The 18242-nt window shown below is 37.7% G+C and overlaps 1 protein-coding gene across 2 annotated transcripts; it reads left to right on the plus strand.

Annotated features, from left to right (window-relative positions):
* The first annotated feature begins 8217 nt into the window (after positions 1-8217).
* Positions 8218-17921, plus strand: LOC113580820 (phospholipid scramblase 2-like). 2 transcript variants are annotated; one of them, XM_027015629.2, is made up of 9 exons: positions 8218-8379; positions 9350-9420; positions 11863-12105; positions 12540-12640; positions 12726-12768; positions 13031-13251; positions 14722-14883; positions 15233-15394; positions 16657-17921. In XM_027015629.2, the coding sequence occupies exons 2-9, from the start codon at positions 9408-9410 to the stop codon at positions 16714-16716; spliced, it is 1005 nt and encodes a 334-aa protein (XP_026871430.2). In that variant the 5' UTR covers positions 8218-8379; positions 9350-9407; the 3' UTR covers positions 16717-17921. The 2 variants fall into 2 exon arrangements, with proteins under 2 accessions (XP_026871430.2, XP_026871431.2); XM_027015630.2 differs by having other exon boundaries at positions 11884-12105.
* The last annotated feature ends 321 nt before the right edge of the window (positions 17922-18242 follow it).

The raw sequence follows: 18242 nt of genomic DNA on the forward strand, positions 1-18242 counted from the left end.
TTCACTCACCTCTTTTCCTTGTTCTTGTGGCGGTGGGTGTTAGGGAAAGGTGCTGAGATGCGTTCCACTGTTGAGGGGAAGGCAAGAGGCGACCGAGCTGGGTTGCGCTCCCAATCCTGGGTCATTTCCCCCCCATTATCGGGGACAAACTCTGCCAGATCAGAGAGCTCAGACAGGTGAGCGGACAAATCCTCATCAAGCCTGTGGGTACTCTTTGGGGAAAACAGAAATAGCGGAACAAGGTTATTTAAAGACCCAAATAAAAAGGCTCAAGCTTCTTTTTCAGACAAGAAAGATTTCCTAAATATTTTACAGAAGAAAAAGATCACTAAAGATGACATTTTTTTAATACATTTTTTATATTTGACACCACTGGTAAGAATGATGCTATAGCTAAACATTCTATATTTAGCTACATATACAGCCAGCAGTATAATAACTTTTTTGGTACGTGGCACTTACTCTGGTGAACCGTAGCCTGTCTGGTAAAAGGAATGAATACAGTTCATCTATTAAACAACAAAGAACCAATTTTGGCAGCAAACACTTGGAGGGCCTCATCTGTGGGGGGGTGGACAGAAACACAATGGACATACAAAATACTATAATTACATTAATACATTAATACATTTGTAAATGTGAATGCTCATAGTTAAATATGCAAAACATAGTGTTCCTTAGTGTCATTGTTGCAACACATTTACATTGTGCATATCAGTCAACATCATTTCTCTGCTTCATTTCATCATTTTTCAAAAGATATATTTGTAGACTACATGATTTCAAAGAATGTAGCACTTTCCCGCATTACCTTTTCAGTATTCTTGAGGAATCGTCTGCAGTGGAACCCACTCAGTCAGTGTCAGGGTTGTTGTAAAGTTGCCCTTTGCCTCTTTGGCATGACTGTTGGGGTATTTGTAGACCTGAAACTCGGGTGGGTTTATATATGCCGTGGATGGCAGGATGATTATGGATAGGGTGGGTGGGAATGTGTGTGTGTGCGCAAGATGACTTTACCCACCCTCCACTTTAAGGAGAACAAGCACAGATGTGAACGTGCTGTACAGAACTGTTTACAAATCTGGTTTCAATCTGGATAGAGAAGGTAAAGAGGTCAACGACTATCTTAAGTTAACTTTAAAAATATTAAACAATTTGACAAGAGTACAGTGTCACAGATCACTGAGACATCAACAAAAACAATTAAATATGTCACTAATGCAGATTTAATACCTTCACTTTTTTATGGATATATCGAATGCCTGCATTCTGCATCCTACATTGTTATACATTTAGTAGCAACATGCAGTTAAAATAAGTTTTTAAAAACCCAAATACAATCATAACTCCGGATCTTTCATCTTTTTCCACAAAAGGCACGAGTCATGAGCAACTTAATCTGCAGTCACTTCAACCCTTTGTCAGACTGAACACCCCTAGATTAATAACACAACTGTGTATTTATTGGCATATATTGCTTAAAGTCTAGGCTAGAATAAGTATTTAACCCTGATAGAACATGAATTCTCATCTGTTTTAAACCATTCTGTTGTTCCTTTGCTCCCCTATTTCAGCTCCTATTAAGCTTGCATTGTCCCAGAAACACTGTGGAATATAGTCATGGCCAAAAGTTTTGAGACTAGCACAAATTTTGGTCTTCACAAAGTTTGCTGCCAATTTGCATTAACTCTAGATTGTGAAGAGTGATCAGATGAATTGCAATTAATTGCAGTCATTCCTTGCCATGAAAATTAACTTCATCACAAATATTTCACATTTCAGCCACTGCATTTCAGCTCTGCCACAAAATGGCCTGCTAACATCATTTTTGGTGATCTTCTCGTTAGCTCAGGAGAAAGTGTTAATGAGGACAAGGCAGCTGCTATCACTCTAGCATGCTGATTAGAAGAGCAGACTGGTTGCGTTAAAAGGGTGGAGGTGCTTGAAGTTTTTTTCTGTTAACCATGGTTACTGCCAAGGAAACTTTTGCAGTCATCACCGCATCACATCAAAAGGGCTTCACAAGCAAGAAAGCACCTAAATCAACCATTTATCAAATCATCAAGAACTTCAAGGAGAGAGGCTCAATTGTAGTGAAGAAGGTTTCAGGACACCCAAGAAAGTCAAGCAAGCGCCAGGACTGTCTCATAAAGAAGATGCAACTATGGAATTAAGTCACCACCAGTGCAGAGCTTGTTTCGGAATGACAGAAGGCAGATGTGAGTGCATCTGCACGCACAGTGAGGCAAAGGCTTTTGAAGATGGCTTGGTGTCAAGAAGGGCAGCAAAGAAGCCACTTCTCTCCAAGAAAAACATCAAGGATGGACTGACATTGTGCAGGAAGTATAGGGATTAGACTGCAAAGTTAATTTCTCTGATGAAGCCCCCTTCAGACTGTTTGGGACATCTGGACATATGATTGTCTTGAGAAGAAATGGTGAGCACTACCATGAGTCCTGTGTCATGCCAACAGTGAGGCATCCTGAGACCATGCATGTGTGGGGTTGCGTCTCATCCAAGGGAGTGGGTTTGCACAAAAGTTTGCTTAAGAACACTGCCATGAATAAGAAATGGTATCAAAACACCCTCCAGGAGCAATTTGCTGATGAACAATGCTTTTTCCAGCATGACCAAGCACCATGTCACAAGGCAAAAGGGATAACCAAGTGGTTTGGTGAACAAAACATTGCAATTTGTCCTGGCCAGGAAACTCCCCAGATCTCAATTTCATTGAGAACCTGTGGTCAATCCTCAAAAGGAGGGTGGACAAACACAGAAACTGTGATCAACTCCAAGCACTGATTAGGCAAGAATGGATTGCCATCAGTCAAGATTTTGGCCAGAAGCTGATATCCAGCATGCCAATCTGAATTGCAGAAGTCTTAAAAAAGAAGGGTCAACACTGTAAATATTAAGCCTTTGCTTAAACTGGATGTAATTGTCAAAAGTTTTTTAAAAAAAAACCTATGAAGTGCTTATAATTGTACTTCACTACAGCATAAATATCTAATAAAAGGATAAAAAAAACTGAGGCAGTAAACTTTGAAAACCAGAATTTGTTAGTCTCAAAACGTTTGGCCACGACTGTATAGGTGGACCAGTCAAAGAAGCAAAACCTACCACCTAAATCCATCCAAGTTCACAGGTGTGTGCACCCATATAATAACTAAATTTACTTTCTCTTACGCACTCTTTAAATGCTCAGTAGCAATATTCAACCACAGGGTCAGATCAATGCACAGACATTTAGGGGTGCAGTGGTTCAGAAATTCCTCCATACAGTTTGGTTTTGTGGCTTGATGAACATTCAGGCCTTTAGAATAGCTTTTGCAACCTTTTTCATCTTTAGGTAAATCTACAATTTTTTTAACACGTCCTGAAAAATCCTCTGATCACAGCATAGCCACTGATAGTTTTAGAAGCTCAGTAACTGAACATTGTGTGCCTCCAGTCTCATGACATTAAATGTAACACCTGACTCCAGTTCTTAGTCGTTTGCCTTGAACTCAAATTCTGAGTTATGGCCTTTGAATCCAAGCCTGGTTCACAAAAGTTGGTTGAAGTGATTGGTCAGTAGGTTATCATACCTGGAGTCTAGGTACAGACAGGATGGACAATCTGCAGCAGCCAGCCTTTAAGCAACAAGAATCCCAAAAGAACTAGAAGTTCAGCAGTTGCCTGGACAGTGAATTTTTAAGCAGTGTGTTCAGTTTTTACAAGGAGAAATCTAGCAGTTATTAATTTATGTACATTGTGTATGTCTATTATTTTGACTACTGCAGAAAGCAAGAACAAAGGATTCACAAGCTTTGTCTTGCAACAGTATAAGGTTATCAGTCAAACTCATCTCAAGTGAGATGGGAACGTTCTCAACAATATGTATATTTGTGCTATTAGTTGACTGTACCTCTACCCTACAATGAAAGTTAAGAAAGAGTTATTGGAAAGACATGAGCATGTGCAATGAGTAGTTCATGTGTGTGGTCATCTGGAGCATCTGATTATGCGTTTCATCGCTAGATTCCCATCCAGACACTTGTTGTCCACCAGGAATAGTAGTATTGGCAGGCATGGAACATGCACATTGAGAAAGGAAAGAGGACGAGGCCTCTCCGGGTAGCTTACCAGCAGGTTGACACGTTTTCTCTCTTCCTCTTTTCCCGCCCTCTCCTAATTAATGCTATTTTTGGCCTCAGGGACCACAAAACACTGAGAGGCTGCTGACAGATAAAGAACAGTGTAAATAAACTTGCAGTACTACACAAGCCCCACGAGCCCGCCCAGACGTCTGTCAACACAATCTCAGAGCAGATAGGTGGCGCCGATGGCTCTAATTAGTACCAGGGAAAAAATTTTAAAAAGAGAGAGCAAACAGGAGAAAGTGTGCAGGCGCGTACATGATCATCTCTGCCCCCTCCACCCGAGGTCTCTGCTCTATAAGTACCCTGATGATCAGTCGAGCCAAATATAGAACAGCTGTCCATGAAGCATATTGAAATTGCCACTGATTTTCTTCTATAGATCATGTTTCACTGTATTATTGATCAATAAGGATATGCTTAATAATATGTAATAGTGTTACAGTTTTTTTGCTGTATGTTAGGCCTGAACAATTAACCCAATTCATATTAAAATTGCGATATAAAATGGATGCAGGTTTCAAATTGAAAGAGTTGCGATATTCATTTGGAATTAATGTTAAATAATTTCACCCGATTTTTTTTTTTTTTATGTAGGAACAAGATGTGCGTAATTATGCTGGACAGATGTTTAATACTTTGTGAACCATGAATACATACATGGAGATTAACTAATCTCATCTGAACACAATCAAAAATGGCTGTATTGGTCAGAAATGTTTTAATTGGATATTATTCCCTCATCACTACTACCAAACACTGAATTATAAATTGTAAGAAGGCAGCTGGAGGAAGAAATATGCAAATTATGTTTTTCTCAGCTTCACATGGCACACGTTAAAATATTTATTTATTAATACACAGTACATTGCACAAGGCCCTCATTCCATTGTTGATTTTCAAGTCACTACATTTAATATTTTGTCTTTAGTCAAAGAAAAGGTTTCCTTCTTTATCTGCCTGTAGTTTACTCCCTACTCTGTATCTTTAATCCAGAAAAAAATCAGTTCCTGATAAGACACTGCCTGACTGATTATCTGGTACTGCAGTCATAACACTAAATGGACTGCTACACAAGACAGTACAAGTGGACTTGCACCACAAATAATGCTTGAATTGTTTTGTTTCCAGTTTGCTATTTAGTCTTGAATAATAATAATAATAATAATAATAATAATAATAATAATAATAATAATATAATAAATATAAGACCCTAAAGCATTTTCATATTTTGGTGAGCTTTTATTACTTATACCTAGTCATCCTATTACATAAAGCAATGTTTGTTTAAATTGTACTTATTTTATAGTTTATATTTTACAAGACATTGTTTACAGAATTTTGGCTCCACTTAGCGTATGAGCAAGCCAACAGTGGGCAAACTCCCAGGAGTGGAAAGAGAGCGTGTGCTTGTGTTAGCTCAGTGGTTAAGGTAGTTGACTTATAATCAAAAGGTTGATAGATCAAGCCCCACCACTGCCAAGTTGCCAGTGTTGGGTCCCTGTGCAAGACTCTCAATTGCTCAAGTTGTACTCATTCATAATTGTAAGTTGCTTTGGATAAAAGCATAAGGTTAATATTGATTAAACCTGTTTTATATTGTTTGCCTTGTACTGCTTTACTAGCTGCCCAGGTTCAAGAGTGGAGTATAGTATAATGCTCACTGTACGTTTTATTAGCAGGGAGTTTTAAAAATTGTAATATATTTGAATTATTTCCCTAATGAAAATGTTATTTGTATAAGTGTTTTTTTCACTGTTAGTAATTACCTTTCATTTGCTGACTAAATAAATATTTTCTTATTTGAACACAAAATGTATAGCCTATAGTGTCAGAAAAAAATTAGTCTTAGTCTTAAGGTTAAAAAAGATAGGGCACGTAGGTATCTGATAAATATTGATTGATTTTGGTTTTTGTTTTGTTTTTGTCTTTTTTTTCTTATATGTACAATTAAAAAAATAGAGTTTCTTTTTCTGCCCATTGTCCAAGTAGATCACCAATGCTTTGCCTCAGTTCTGTTTGTTTAACCTACTCCATGCTGATGGATGACAAAGGGATGTGTTTCACCATTGTTAGGGAAACAGGATGTTGCTAAAGTACACACATTAGTTCCTTCAGACAAAAGTGAACTAAAACAAATATGGACAGGTTTTTTTTTCCTTCATGTTTGCCTTTGATGGGATCTTGAGGGGTGCCAGCAAAAAAAACATTTTAAAAAAGCACCCAAAAAAAGGAGAATGAAAAGGATATTTTAATGTGTACACAAGGTCATTTCTGACAGAGGTCCTTCTTCAACTGCAAAATGCTTCTCTCTCATAGATAACATGCAGAAAACAGCAGTGGTAAAAGTGATGGAATTTGGAAAAAAGTTGCAAACTAGGGAGTGAACGAAGAAATAGAGAGGACATGGAAAAGTTAATACCAAGGCTAATTGTCCCACTGAAAGTTAACTGTGGTGATGTGGCACTTGGGGCTGCGACCCATAAACTGGAAGAGTGGCTCCACAGTTCCCAAGAGATCCCAGGAATGAGTGCAGAGTGCAATCCTAGGAACAATGATCTTAATATCTTAAAATTTTGTGTATGTATAAGTTAACTCAGCTGAACAATTTGAGAATGTTTAAATATATGATTTCATATATATATATATATATATATATATATATATATATTTTTTTTTTTTTTTTTTTTTTTTATTATTTTTATTTTTTAATTTTTTTTCTCAAACATTCTCAGTTTGTGAAATATCTGCCCTGATGATCTGCAAGTCCAATTATTGTGAAATGGAATTGTGTATTGGTGCAACAACTGCTAAGCCAAGTCGTAGATAACGTAGACTCACAAATTCACAAAGCAGAGCTGCCAAGTGCTGAAGCACGTAGCATGTCCTCTGTGGCCTCACTCACTACAGAATTCCAAACTAACTCTGGAAGCAACATTAGCTCAAGAACTGTGGATCAGGAGCTTCATGAAAACGGTGTTCCATGACCGAGCAGCTGCACATAAGGCTGAGTTCGCTATGTGCAATGCCAAGCAGCAGCTAGACTAGCACAAAGAATGCTGCCACTGGACTCTGGAGGGATTCATTATCTGGCAGTCCGATAGACGAATCTGGATTTGGCAGATGCCTAAACAACGCTACCTACAAGAATACATGGTGACAACAATAAAGTTTGATGGAGGAGAGAAAATAGTCTGGGTCTGTTTTGGGGGGTTTGGGGCTAGTGCCCAATGTTTTGAAGAAAGCGCTAAAGCACGTGTATAGGCATAAAGCCGCATGAATTCCGTTATCGTTCAAGTGGCATGACCACGAATTGGATACGAATCTGATCTAGCATCTCAGAATAAAGTGACTCAAATCTGATTTGGGATGATAACATTTTTGTGACATTAAGACAAAAAAAAAAATCGGATTTGAATCGCTGTAATGTGAACGTAGCCTTATTGTGAGTCATAAGCTATATATACGATTTCCATATGTCCTCTTCCTGGACATGTTCTCTTTTTGGGACCTAAAAAACATATTTGTAAAATGTCCGAGATTTTGGTTTTCATTTCATGGTGACATTACCTACACGAGTGCTTCTCACCGTGTGTGTCGCTTATTTCTATTCTAAATCACTGGGCCACCCCGGCTATGTGACGCTGTCATTGTGCTTTTTCTTGCTGATGCTGCCCTCTGGTGGATTGTTGGTATATTTGCAAGTAAAGATTGTTCTCAAACTCACAGATTCCTCTTCCTCGGAAGATGGCGTCCTTTTGCACGTTTTATAATTGCGATTAATTAATTTCTGCAGTGTCAATATCTAATTTTTATTTATATGCACGGCTTATTGTGAAAAAACACACTTTATGTAAATAAAATATATATTATTTCAAATATAAACGATTAGAAAACTGCATAATTTGTAACGTGATTTTACAGTCATCTGATTAATACATAATACATGTTTATATATTGCTGTAAATTAATGCTTTCTTGATTAGGTTTAACACTGTATTACTGCAGTTGGATAGTAACCTATTAGTCAGACTTTCTCATGTCTTCAACTTAAGGAGAAAAAAACATTTGGGCGGAGTAAGCTTTTCAACGAACATGGGTCAAGCGCATTCTTGAGTCAAAAACGGTTCAACGAAAGTGAAGACGATTTTTTTTGTCTGTTTTTGTCGAGTTGCGGAAATTAAAGGTGCACAGAGTTAGGTTATTCGTTATTAAGGACCATCAAATTACTTCCTAAGAGGTGAGACTTTATTTTGCTACTTATCGGCGTTTTGGTGTCAGGCGTGTTTTTATTGTCGTATGAGCTAATATATGTCGTATTTTGTCTTTGTTTATAAGCTAATGGTAGCCTTTTATTTAATAAGTGCAATATTTTTAGCTCTATAGGCGTGATTCTTCATTCCTTTGTTTTATTCTTGGGAAGTCTACGTTTCCGGAACAACTCGTTGAGGTTTTAAAGATCACTGATACCTTCTGTGAACTAGAAATGTTACTTTTAACATTTGTACAGGTTATCTTAAAGTTGGAGGTTCACACCTGCTGGCACCCGTAGCTAGCTAACAATTAATTACAAGCAGCAGACGTTTTATGTCCTTTAGGATGTCTTATCCTTTAGGATAAAATGTATTCGATTTTTCAAATAAGCCAAATGTGTTTTTAATATATCTGCTGGGTTTTGTTTTTGTTTGTTTTGTTTTGTTTTTAGCTTTTTTTCGGATTTTGTTCACTCGTTTACTGATATTAGCTTGAGGATAATGCAATGATGTTATCTAACCAACTGTCTTTTCTTCTTGATTGATGAAAATATTAGAGAACCAAACAAGCTCTCGCTGCAGTCGCCGCACCCACTCACATTCACGCCAAGTTGTTCTATCTTCACGCATGTTGTGCGTTTTGATTAAATAGGCCATGCGTGTTCCGTGTTGCGTGTGCCAACGTCTCCAAAAACAGACTAAGTTTTCTGATCAGGTTACAGTGTATTCAAAACCACTAAGGTATTTTTTCATGTTTTCCACAAATATTCGACTTCCGCATATGCATGAAAGTCTTTGTTGCCACATCTTTGTTGCCACATCTGAATAATGGGGCTATAGTTCTGGCAATGCCTTCAACCAGTCTTGCTCTACATTGTATGGTTGTTTCTATAGGCTCTGACACAGTGCCAGTAGGCAACACTTTAAAACATTTTTGTTCGTTTGTTTTTGTGCTAGGTTTATTTCAGACCAATCTCCCTGAGGAGGAGAAGACTTGCTCATAGACCTCACTAACATGTCCGTTCAAGGTAATTAAATTTTCCTGCTTGCTAGACCTTAAATTTTCCTGCTTGCTAGACCTGCTTCTGGCTGACTATACTTGTTTTCTTTAGAGAAGGCGCCCCACACCTCTCAGTTCTTTCGTGAGCTAGTGGGGGGGGGGCGGGTTTAAAATCTGTTTTTGTTTTTTAATTTTGGTAAAATATCTGTTACTGCACAGTCGTGACATTAATACTCATAAAATATTTCATATTATATTATGGACTTGTAGGAAAGTAGCAACTTCATATTTTTGAGCATACATTTTTACACATCAGTATTTGTGCTTGAAGTTAAATTAAATAATATTTCCAGACCTCTTTCATTTATAGCATGCAATAGGTTCATTTGGACCATGGTGAACTATATCCCTGTTTGTCTTTTAACCTTAAGGTTCTATCTTCAGTGCATCACTGAATCACAGATGCCTACTAGGCCTCCATTTAATAGAAATAATGCTTTTGTGTTTACACATGACACAGTGTAAACACCAAAGCAGTGTGAACAGAAACAGTTTTTTAGAAAGGTTGAATCTAGGTCTGTGTTGTCCTGTGTTGTTTTGCTGTTGTTCATGTCTACATTCAAGTCATGCACAATTTTCAAAATGTGTACATGTGTGTGCTTCCCAGACAGAGCTTTTTGCACTTGTTTTCAGTGCAACTTCAAACTACTACATCAGCTCTCTGCTCAAGTTACTGTGATAAGAAAAATATAGCTAGGTGCATTTTTTAAAAATTATTTTTGTATGTTTTATCAAGTAGACTTCAACAGATTTTAAGGACAGCACAGCATAGGTGTGTGCTTTATGCACAAATTGCTGTATTTAGGCCAAAGGGTTAGGAAACAAACGCAAACATGACAATAAATGGTGTGGTTAACAACCAAATGGTATGTGATCTTCAGATCTCTTTAGACTGGCTGTATGAGGCTAATATAGCTAACAAGTAAGGGAAACTTATGCTCAGCAATGTTCATTTTGCAAACTGCATACTGAGACTGAATTTGTCATTAGTTTCACAAAGACCTGCAGTTGTGGTTTCTGAATCTACATCGCATATAAATGTATTTTATATAGTCAAAGTAGTAGAAGCCAGTATCTTTGTTTTTGTGCATGGATACCGAATAAGCAAGTTTATCTGAGATTACTTAACAACACAACAAGTCAAGTGCATAATGATTTTGGTGGATCTTCTTTGAGTTGTTGGCTAGATTAGCCCTGTAACTACAGAATTTAAACACCACAGCATTTTTGGCTAATTGAGTGCATTTGGAGTAAAATGAAAATTATGTGGATTTCATTGTTCACATTGTGTGGATTTACATTTTTAAAAAATCTTTTATATTCTGTTATACCAAAGGTGGGCCACAACAAATCCTTTGTAATGTACCAAGAGAAGAATGAATGGGGTTACTCTGTCGGCCCTTCCCCAATCTTATTTCACTTCTGCACGTTGCAGAAGTGCATTGTATTGATGATTTGTCACACTGTCCCCCTAGCTGAAGGGTGTGATGCAGTTCTCTGCTAAACCACTGCTACCTCAAACTAAAATATAGTTATTATTGCGGTGTTTGCTTGGACCCTTATTCAGTTAAAGGACCCAGAGTGAATCTTTCAGATTTGAGTAGTTTTGGAGTCTGAAACAGCTGCTTCCAAAACACATGGTTGTTTTAAAATCACTTAAGTGTATGGTTATGTATATAATACAACAATTTGATTGTCTTTTGTTGTCATGCTCTATCTTAAAACTCCCAAGTTTGGCAGAGTCACTTCAGACAGAACTCAGATCTGATACCGTTGTCAGCTAAACTCTTAACCGTTACAACGAAAGCATAAACGTTCCTCAGCTTGGCTTGAAAACAGTGCCTTTATCTACCACCATCAAGCTCTCTCTGGCCTTCGTCAGACACAAAGCAGGGCCAGTTTCCTAGTCTGATTAGGTTGACTTAATTATTTCACATATAGTCAAGTGACTTCCTAACCCTTATTTAGTGGCCCTGTTAGGAGTCCTTGTGTGCTCTCAGGAGAGCTCTGTAACCTGACTCAGCTAGAGAATTTTTACTCAACCAACACTCAGACAAATGCAATTTTGTGAAATATACTTGCACAGGTAAACATCTTTCTCGGATATTAGATATGACCTCTACAAAATGTATATTTATATTAACCTTTTCTGTAGGTCAATTACATAGACCTCAATGTGTTGGCATTTTTATTATTTTTAAAAATCACTTTCACTCAATGTTTCTAGCTCACAATAAGGCAAATTAGTTATTTATTCTGTATGAATAATATTTCAACGCTTCAGAACATGTTTAACTCATGTTACGTTTAAATCTAAATGAACATACCTACAAAACTGTATCTGGTTATTTTTAAAAGGTCCCTTTGTAATCTCATGACTGACTGCGTTCTTGTATAATGGCATTATTAGTTGTTTCTTCATTTCCTTCAGGTTACCAATCCCCAAACCAGCCCCCACACCCCATACTCCAGGAGGGTGGCTACTCCATGCCCCCCTACCCCATAGGAGGCTATGGAGACCCAGGACAGGCCCCACCTCCTGTAGGATTCAATATGGGTTACCAGCAGGGCCCAAATCAGCCGGTTATGTACCAGCCAGGCCCAGTTAGCCCACCGCAGCATCCGGGTCAGGTGTCCATATCTACCTATGGAGGTAAATATCAGGAGAGAAATGTTCAATTCACCTGATCTCAAAAAGACATTATAAAAGGCTGTTTTTATTTTTATGATGTATATTGTTATTTAAATTATGACTTGAAAAATGCAAGAAAGTAAATGCACTGATAATACCTTATGTTTGTGTATAGCAGGTTAGATTAAAACCAATTGTATAAAAGATATTAACATATTCCACTCCTGATTTATGTTTTCGTAAAGGACCGATTAACTTTTCAACTTTACAAAAATGGTAATGATTATACGTCATGCATAGTACTGGATGGATGATTGTTTAAAATCACCTATCCATTCATTGCAAAGTGGGAGAGTTTCCTGAACACGGATTAAACCCAGTGGGTTAGGGAAACTTTCCTTTAGTGTGTTTAATCTTTCGTGTACATCCCCTGAATCTTTTTCCGTACTGTTAAGGTGGTGCGCCGTACTCTTCTGATCCAGCTACAGCAACCTTAGTACCAGCTCCTGTATCCGTACCTGTGGGCGTTCCCCCGGGCCTGGAGTATTTAACACAGGTAGAACCCTTTCTTGTCTTCTTTCTGTCCCTCTCTACTTTTCATCTACTGTCAGTAACTTGGCCTGATTGCTTAACTTTTGTAGATTGACCAGGTCCTGATTCACCAGAAAGTGGAGTTGCTGGAGGGTGAGTTTGATTTTTAACCAGCCATTGTCATTCTGTTTGTTGTAAAAGAGCTGTCAACAAAGTGAGGAAATCCTTTCAAAAAAACAATGTCAAATAAGATGGTGGGGAAATGACTAAAGACTAAAAAGTCAGCATCTTCATGAGAATATACCTTGTGAATTCTTGAAAGGGAACATTTTATACAGTCTTACTCATAATCCGGTTAATGTGTCAGGCGCACCTCTTTATAATGGAAATCAGAATTTACTAATTTATCTCATAGTGTTCACTAGCTTTGAGACAAACAACAATTATGAGATCAAGAACACCCTGGGCCAGAAGATCTACAAGGCTAAGGAGAAGAACGACTGCTGCACACGAAACTGCTGTGGCTCGCTGAGGAGCTTCGATATGAAGATCAAAGATAACACGGACCGCGAAGTCATTCGACTGATCCGACCTTTTCGCTGTGCCACCTGTTGGTGCCCCTGCTGCCTCCAAGAGGTACATGCATCAGCCAGGGCTGTTTTTAATGTGGCATAGAGGGGAAAGCACACCTGCTCTGAGATCAGTAGTAGTAGTTACAGATGTATTCTGTCTTTTGGTGTTTGTAGGGGGATATAGTGCCTTAGTGTAATGGTTTTCTCAAGTCTAAATAGGTTTGCTTGGTGTGACCTTTTTGCATGAGTACTGACTTATCTTGCAATGTTGGGAATAGTGCTGGCGTGTGTTGTGGTTCAGAGCTGCATCACAGCATTGTCTGCAACCCGCACGTCCTAGCAGCTTAAAACTACTTTTCCATAAATTAAGTGTCAGCTCCTTGGCTTCTTCCATTTGCTTATTGAGCCAACATAGTCAAAATGGACAATCTTGAATTGGTCTTAACTGGCTCATCTCCTTGGTCTTGTCATGAGAAAACATTTAAAAAACAAACTCCCTAACATTGGCTTCTAGTCCGACTGCTTATCATGTGAAACACTTTCTCTTTTATTGTGTGCCAATTCACATCCATTCCCAACAAACATCTTAACAGGAAATCAAGTCAGGATGCCAGACTATTGCAAAGCTGCTGAGCAGCGATTCTCTCAAATGCCTTACATGAGCACAAAGCATGTGTTTCTAGGTTTAAAAGTTGAAGGTCAATCTATTTCCACTTGTGCCTGACAGTAAACTTGACACATGACACCCTGGCATGGTATAAACGTACACAAACGGCCACTAATTTAAACTCTCAGCAAGCACTAATTACAACTGAGTACTTATTTTTGTGGTGCTTTTGTTTGTTTGTTTGTTTGTTTGTTTTTATTTAAATTCAGTTCACTTTTTGCATGTATATGCCTTATAGCACTTAAGGAATGAAAAGGGAGGTGCCTGTTCTAAAATAAAGATTGCTTTGTCGCCAGCATTTTATTCTAGTATTGCAGTAAACGTAAAAAAATAAAAATAAAAAATAAAAAAGTATAACTATATCTTTGCAGACACGTTAAAAATATTCATTTTCTCAAGTTTTGAACGCCTATATTTTCATTTATAGAAGCTGCTGAAGTCCACTTCAAACACCCACCCACCCAATAAATAAATAAATAAATAAATAAACACCCCACATGTCCTTATGCATTTACTGTATGAAAAATGAGTGCAAAAGGAAATTGGTATGGTCGCCCTTCCGTTTCAGACCCATCTCCTAACCGCATGATTGTGTGTACAAGAATGAGCTTGTATGGGTTGTTGTGGGGGTTTTTTTTTTTTCTTTCCCTTTCTTCTTCCATAAATACTCAACCATAAGATGTTTACTGCTGTAACAAGAATTGTGTGGCTTCAAGACCATAACATTGCTATAATGAAAGATTTGCTGGCTGTGATTTAGATAAAAAGTACAGAATTTGCCTGTTTATACTCAATTTTCTGCAGTTTCAGATTTTACATTTGCTGTAATGTGAATAACATACCTGTGATTTTTTTTTTCCCCCTTAGATGGAAGTGCAAGCACCCCCAGGCACCACCATAGGCTACGTGTCTCAAGACTGGCACCCCATTTACCCAAAATTCTCCATCCAGGGTCCTAACAAAGAGACTCTGATGAAACTGGAGGGCCCTTGCTTAGCCTGCAACTGCTGTGGGGATGTCAACTTTGAGGTAATAATAAAGAACTGAATAGAGAGTCAGTGTCTTTCATGCACTGCCATTATGTTTGTAAACTACATTTTGTAGTATATAAATTAGGGACTTGACAGCTTCAGAAATCTGTGTGGGTTCTAAGTAAATGCCCTTTGTATTTTTTAATCCAGCTCCTATTTGCTTATCCTATTATAGCTTTTTCTTAAAACTGATGTTTCAGTAACATATTGGATACAATTCATTTTTAGTTATTTCAAAAGTATAAAGCTGCAAAGTTAGCTTTTTTTTTGGGGGGGGGGGGTTAAACTTTTCCAAATAAACACAGTTTGTATCCATTCTCCCATGAGACATCTCCACTTCTCCTCAGCTCAAAGGCAACAGTGGAGGAAAACGTATCGGCCGAATTAGTAAGCAGTGGAATGGCCTGTTGAAGGAGGTCTTCACTGATGCAGACAACTTTGGCATCCAGTTCCCTATGGACTTGGATGTGAAGATGAAGGCTGTGCTAATGGGAGCTTGCTTCCTTATTGTGAGTGTCAACATCACGACACATTGTAGTGCTACATGTACCACTATCTGTTCTGAGCTTAAAGGAGCAAGTCATTTTTCCACCAGAAAGAAGCAATATTTATGAAAGTGATTATTTTTTACATTTTTTTCTTATAAAGTGCAGCACCGAGATATGAAGGACCAAATTGTTTCGTAGTCCTCAAATGAACCAGTTTTATGTTCCAGTGAGCAGGTCTCATGGAGGTGTTTAAAACCCCTGAAACATTCAGTGATGGTGATATTAGGTATCACTATAATGGCTGGTTCATAATTTGAAAAAGGATCATTGGAAAAATTACTTAATGTTCGTTTACCGAGTATTGTGAGCTGCCTTTGTTAGGCTGCAGTGGTCATTCAGGTCATTTTGCTGCTGATTGAGTTATACATTTTTCCATTTCAAGCAGAAAAATGATGTGCATCATGTGTCACTTTTTATGTGGTAACTAATCAGAAGAAGGGGATGTATAAATGTGAATCAGAAGTCGAAGTCAAAACAGAGAGGGACAAAATTGTATTAGCTGTGTGGGAGCACAAAGGTGTATGAAGCAAGCTCTCTTGAAGCAATTTCTGCTGGAATTTTGGGCGTATTACTGTAATCAACAAATATATAGCACTTTGTTTACTGGTGATGTTCAAGGCAGCCAGGTTAGCCAATGACTTGAACACATACCCAAACCCCTGACTTGCCAGAACGAATAACCAGCGACATTGATCAGATTCATAATAAATTATTGTAAAGAGTGACTAAAGGTGAGAGTAAATGAATAATAACTTTCCGCCAAAACACTTGCCATAAAAATCTGCTCTACTTTTTCTCAGCTTGGTAAAATGATTTTTCACAGTATCCACTCTGCCGTGTGAATGTACCCTCAATCTCTCAAGTGGTTTCTTTGAGCAAACCACTTTCTTTATGAAAGATTCCCACATTACTCACCTATCCAGTGTAAATGTTGACTGAGCTTCATAAAAACAGATTATGGGGGTACATTTAGAATTCATACCCCATGTATTGCCATGCACAATTTGTTAACTGCGACTGGCCACAATGCTATGGGCCTGCATAATTTTAAGAACGCACCTATAAGATTGTTGTACCTAATTAATTGGCCAGTGATGCTATGTACAAGTAGGATGTTTGTAGTGAAGAAGCTGTGTGTGTGTGTGAGTATGTGGGGGCAGTAAGACCTCCTGTACACCCTACACAGTGGAAATGCCTGTCATAATTCTGTTTTGTCTTTGCAGGATTTCATGTTCTTTGAAAAAGTTGGAGACTCCAACCAACGTAACACTGTTTTCTCATAAGGAATGAGAAGGCATTCTTCAAAATGTCTTAGTCTATAGATATGCTTCTTTGGACTTGTTTTAGATAACAACATTTTCTGACAGTCTCCAGTATGTTGAGGTAACTCCTACCCATTTAACAATACACTCCTGAAAGCTCGCCGAGCTCATAAGTTCCACTCCTTCAAGTAACTGGAATTCTTCTCCTTTCACTGTGTCTGTTTTAAGACCTGACCAAAATCTAGAAACCAAAGCCTTGGACAAAAGCTGAGTGACTAAACCAGTTTTTCCAGTTGCTATGTAAATACTGACTACACACAGTCTTTTAAACCACAAGCTATTGTATTTACCCTCATTGCTGATAGTACTATATTGCATTAGTCCCATGTAGCTTGGTGTCCTGTTAATAATTGATGTGATCTATTTGTATAGTGTTACATAAATCAGGTTAGGAATGGTTTATAAGATGTTTGATTTAATTCCAATGCCATTTATTACATGGGTGTTTTCAATACCTCCCAAGCTGAATAGAAGCAACATATTTTGTATGATTTGTTTGATATAAAGTTACCTGTGCAACTTTTTCCTCTATCAAGAATTCTATTCAGATTTTATTACAATTTTAAAATATTTCAATTGTAAACAACTAGAAAAATCTTTTTTGTTACTTACTTTGTGTAAGTAATTTTTTGTTTATTGATATGTCAATAAGTGAGATCACCAATGTATGCCTATGGATTGATAGTTGGGAGTATGTGGAGGGGGATCAGTAATTCTTTACTTTGTGTGGTGGTGGAAATCCCTATGGTGGATGACAGCATGCATGAAGAACTTGTTCCAGGGTGTGGGGAAGAAGCATAACTCCCCAGATTTTCAAAACATATGGCTGTATTTATTATAATGGGTAACACGTTGCTTTTGAAAGTGACGCAGCATTGTGTGGCTTACTAATGTAAATTGGTAGAAGTTTATTCTATTCCCATGGATGAACTAAATGTGTACCAACAGCTAGAGTCTAGTATGTTTAAAGTATTTGACATGTAACCATGCTTAATGAAAATATTTCCATACACTCACACACTAAAATAGTAACAAATTGTGAATTCTCATTTTACATCTTGGTCGAGTTTAATCTGTGTAAAGAAAATGAATCATTACATTGGTAAATTTAGATTAGAAACAAGCAGTATGTGATGAATATGAATAAATACATACATGTAAGTGTGTGTGTGTGTGTGTGTGTATTGCTACTGTAAAATATATTTTTTAAATTGTAAAGGCACGGGGGGCATTCTTGGTTATACACTTTGTGTAACGAACATTTTATTTATTAATATACCAATAAGTGAGAAATCACCAATGTATCCCTAGGGATAGATAGATAGATAGATGGGGGGAGGAAAATAAATTCTGAAATCTTTCCTTTCTATGGTGAATAACGGTATGCAGGGTAAAGTGTTTTAGTAAAATGTCATTGGACCTTAAATCTTTGTGCTAAATTTACCTGATCAAAAGAAACGACCTGGTGATTCAGCTGGTGATCACTC

This window comes from Electrophorus electricus, chromosome 19, assembly GCF_013358815.1.
Source record: "Electrophorus electricus isolate fEleEle1 chromosome 19, fEleEle1.pri, whole genome shotgun sequence".
Classification (NCBI taxonomy): Eukaryota; Metazoa; Chordata; class Actinopteri; order Gymnotiformes; family Gymnotidae; genus Electrophorus; species Electrophorus electricus.

Bases quoted from the DNA above. Each gene is read 5' to 3' on its own strand.
- LOC113580820 (XM_027015629.2), top strand. The intron at 12,769-13,030 runs GTGAGTTTGATT...TTTATCTCATAG, and splicing joins GAAAGTGGAGTTGCTGGAGG to TGTTCACTAGCTTTGAGACA. The intron at 13,252-14,721 runs GTACATGCATCA...TTTCCCCCTTAG, and splicing joins GCCCCTGCTGCCTCCAAGAG to ATGGAAGTGCAAGCACCCCC.